At 50.0% G+C, this 4736-nt stretch overlaps 1 protein-coding gene across 1 annotated transcript in view; it reads left to right on the forward strand.

Annotated features, from left to right (window-relative positions):
• Positions 1 to 3066: 3066 nt before the first annotated feature.
• LOC308304125 (rho GTPase-activating protein 24-like) overlaps positions 3067 to 4736 on the forward strand; it is a gene marked incomplete at both ends in the record, with an annotated part of 47286 nt that continues 45616 nt past the window's right edge. Inside the window, one exon of the mRNA XM_080748684.1 lies at positions 3067 to 3118. Within this exon, the coding sequence (XP_080604810.1) occupies positions 3067 to 3118 (52 nt within the window). The remainder of the gene's footprint in view (positions 3119 to 4736) is intronic.

Raw genomic sequence — 4736 nt, forward strand, 5'->3', positions numbered from 1 at the left:
GCGACACAGGAATTTCAGGGATCTTCTCTTTTCTTTCTTTTTACAGTGACATACACGGCAAAGCAGAGGAACGAGTCAACCGGGAGAACTGATAATGTCCAGGCAAATAACTATAACGTTGGGGACGATGAACTATGATATATGACAACGCTGAGATGGACATGGGCTGGGGATGGGTGTGTGCTGATGGGGACCTTTTTGCAAAAACTGTTCGATGGATGATGACGATGTATTTGGTTGTTTTATGGGGAGAACCGACTATTCTACTGGCTTGGACCAGACTGTTACATCTGAACAATAAGAGCCTGGGAGCTCTTTAAGCTGTGATGCTGTGAAGGAAAATACATTTTCTTCTTGACTGAACTCAATTTTCTGACTGAACAACCAGTCAGTTTTTGGGAACTAATTTAAGTAGGTTCAATTTAAGTTGGTGCAATCTCCCCCCCGCCTGCATTTAAAAAATAGTATATTGGTGATTGAAGACTGTTCTCAGGACGTAATGAGTGTGGTGAGACTAGAGAGAAAAAGCCAAAGTTAACAACACAAACCTCTATTATACTCCATTAACCAGGGTCTCCCAGGGCTCTGTCCTCGGCCCCCTCCTTTTTTCTCCCCTCTATCTTGAAAATAGCCAATCTACGAGCTCACAACGCAAACAAGGGTAGATTTCCTTTTGTTTTTGTGCATGTAATGTTCACCTGTTAGTATAACATGCCCACAACAGAGATCGCTTCAGTGGTTAAGCATAGAATGAAGGGAACCATTTCTGCTCAGTGCAAAAGATGAATGATCAGAATTTTGAAAATCAGCAACTTTGGTGGCATTTGAGAGACGGAGATTGGAGTAGCAGAGCACTTTTTCATCACTGATTTTCTTTTTCTCTTTTAGAGAAGCCGATTATTTCACCCCTTTTTTCCTCCCCAATTCAGCTTTCATCGTGAGAATGTAATTGTCATGCCGATTAATGACCTCCCCTCACATCTCTGAGTTGACACTGTTGTTGCAGCCTACGCTCCCTGCCACTGAGGAGCCCCCACCGAGAGGACACTGCTGCTGCAGCCTACTGGTTCACTCTAGTGCCACTGAGGAGCCCCCACTGGGAGGACACTGCTGCTGCACCCTACTGGTTCACTCCCTGCCAGTGAGGAGCCCCCACCGAGAGGACACTGTTGTTGCAGCCTACTGGTTCACTGACTGCCACTGAGGAGCCCCCACCGGGAGGACACTGTTGTTGCACCCTTCTGGTTCACTCCCTGCTACTGAGGAGCCCCCACTGGGAGGACACTGTTGTTGCACCCTTCTGGTTCACTCCAGTGCTACTGAGGAGCCCCCACCGGGAGGACACTGCTGTTGCACCCTACTGGTTCACTCCAGTGCTACTGAGGAGCCCCCACCGGGAGGACACTAGTTGCAGCCTACTGGTTCACTGACTGCCACTGAGGAGCCCCCACCGGGAGGACACTGTTGTTGCACCCTACTGGTTCACTCCAGTGCTACTGAGGAGCCCCCACCGGGAGGACACTATTTGCAGCCTACTGGTTCACTGACTGCCACTGAGGAGCCCCCACCGGGAGGACACTGTTGTTGCACCCTTCTGGTTCACTCCCTGCTACTGAGGAGCCCCCACCGGAAGGACACTGTTGTTGCACCCTTCTGGTTCACTCCCTGCTACTGAGGAGCCCCCACTGGGAGGACACTGTTGTTGCACCCTTCTGGTTCACTCCCTGCTACTGAGGAGCCCCCACTGGGAGGACACTGTTGTTGCACCCTTCTGGTTCACTCCAGTGCTACTGATGAGCCCCCACCGGGAGGACACTGTTGTTGCAGCCTACTGGTTCACTCCCTGCTACTGAGGAGCCCCCACTGGGAGGACACTGTTGTTGCACCCTTCTGGTTCACTCCAGTGCTACTGAGGAGCCCCCACCGGGAGGACACTAGTTGCAGCCTACTGGTTCACTGACTGCCACTGAGGAGCCCCCACCGGGAGGACACTGTTGTTGCACCCTACTGGTTCACTCCAGTGCTACTGAGGAGCCCCCACCGGGAGGACACTATTTGCAGCCTACTGGTTCACTGACTGCCACTGAGGAGCCCCCACCGGGAGGACACTGTTGTTGCACCCTTCTGGTTCACTCCCTGCTACTGAGGAGCCCCCACTGGGAGGACACTGTTGTTGCACCCTTCTGGTTCACTCCAGTGCTACTGATGAGCCCCCACCGGGAGGACACTGTTGTTGCACCCTTCTGGTTCACTCCAGTGCTACTGAGGAGCCCCCACTGGGAGGACACTGTTGTTGCACCCTTCTGGTTCACTCCCTGCTACTGAGGAGCCCCCACTGGGAGGACACTGTTGTTGCACCCTTCTGGTTCACTCCAGTGCTACTGAGGAGCCCCCACCGGGAGGACACTGCTGTTGCACCCTACTGGTTCACTCCAGTGCTACTGAGGAGCCCCCACCGGGAGGACACTGCTGTTGCACCCTACTGGTTCACTCCCTGCCACTGAGGAGCCCCCACCGGGAGGACACTGCTGTTGCACCCTACTGGTTCACTCCCTGCCAGTGAGGAGCCCCCACTGGGAGGACACTACTGCTGCACCCTACTGGTTCACTCCCTGCCAGTGAGGAGCCCCCACCGGGAGGACACTGTTGTTGCACCCTACTGGCTCACTCTAGTGCCAGTGAGGAGCCCCCACTGGGAGGACACTACTGCTGCACCCTACTGGTTCACTCCCTGCCAGTGAGGAGCCCCCACCGGGAGGACATACTGTTGCATCCTACTGGCTCACTCTAGTGCCAGTGAGGAGCCCCCACCGGGAGGACATACTGTTGCATCCTACTGGTTCACTCCCTGCCACTGAGGAGCCCCCACTGGGAGGACACTACTGTTGCACCCTACTGGTTCACTCCCTGCCACTGAGGAGCCCCCACTGGGAGGGCACTACTGTTGCACACTACTGGCTCACTGACAGCCACTGAGGATCATCTTCATATTTCAGGCCACAACGTTTCAAAAACAGTTTAATAAATGTGAATGCACCAGGCGTTGCCGTAGCAACCAGCTGCATCATGGGACTGAGCTGCTTCAAGTCCTGGAAGTATGACAGCACAGGACACAAAGGTGAGATATGGTGTACGCACGCACACACACACACACTCACACACACACACACACACACACACACACACACACACACACACACACACACACACACACACACACACACACACACACATACACACACACACACACACAAACGCACGCACGCACACACAATCTCGGGGGAATTGTTGTGTATAACACACATTTTCACAGCAGTGTTGATTTTGTCGACTAAAACTATGACGAAAAATGTCAACTGTGTTTTCTTCACTGACGAAAACGAAATAAAAACGAAATAAAAACTAAGCTGTGATGACTAAAACTAAGACTAAATATATTGACAATTTCGTCAAGAAAATGAAAACTAAAACGTTAGGGAGGGACTGGTGGAGAAGAGAGTCATTTTATGTTTGGGTTAGCGTTGTGAGCTTGTAGATCTGCTATTTTCAGCACGCAACCAAGTGTAAAATCAAAGTCATTACGATGCCATCAAGGCCTGCCAAAGTACATTTCAGTCGACTAAATCAACTGTAGATTTAGTCGCCTAAAATCTTATGATATTTAGTCGACTAAAATTAGACTAAAACTAATACTTTTAAGGTGACTAAATTATGACTAAAACTAAAGGACATTTTATTCAAAAGACTATGACTAAAACTAAATCAAAATTTGCTGTCAAAAACAACACTGCTTCACGGACCCAAGCTGTGGTGATCCTGGTGCAGACTGTGTGTGTCTGTGTGCCAATAATAAGACAATAATGTTGGCAGACCAGGGGACAACACCATATAAAGCATATCCTTCCTTTAACAGCTGAAACCTTGCTGACTGTTTGGCCCTCCTTGTGGAGAGGCCGGCCGTTTGAAGGCTCCTCACAACCAACACACACCTGGCCTATTATAGGATACCTGAGTTAAAAGCTGTGAGATGGTCTGCTCTGGCACAGGGGTTCTCAACCTTTTCAGGCCGTGACCCCCAAAATAATCATATTTTAACTGGGGACCCCCCCCACCCTGACGAGCACTAAGAGTTGAGGCATTACATTTTGTATAACACGGTTCTATTGTGAAAATAGCAGATCAACATGCTCACAACGTTGTGAGCATGTTGATCTGCTATTGTCACAATTTCTCCTCTAATATTTGACAATTTGGCCAATGTTTAATTTGTCATTTTAGAAGTGTTAAAAAGTCCTTAAATTGTCACTTTAGAAATGTGCAGATACCCTCTATACACTTAAACTTTATGTTGGTTTGTTTACAGTTGAGAGAGAAAACAATGTTGCACATTATGTTAATCATCTGGGGACCCCAACATATAATTTGGAGACCCCCCTGGGGGTCCCGACCCACAGGTTGAGAACCACTGCTCTAGCACATGCACGCACCACCATGCACACACACACACACACACACACACACACACACACACACACACACACACACACACACACACACACACACACACACACACACACACACACTATGCACATGCACATGCATGAAGCATCATGAATGTGTGCATGGCACACACATGTTGGCACGTACATGCAAGAACACACACACACACACACACACGCACGCACGCACACACACACACACACACACACACACACACACACACACACACACACACA

The sequence above is a fragment of the Nannobrachium achirus genome, assembly GCF_963921795.1.
Source record: "Nannobrachium achirus genome assembly, chromosome: 19".
Taxonomy (NCBI): Eukaryota; Metazoa; Chordata; class Actinopteri; order Myctophiformes; family Myctophidae; genus Nannobrachium; species Nannobrachium achirus.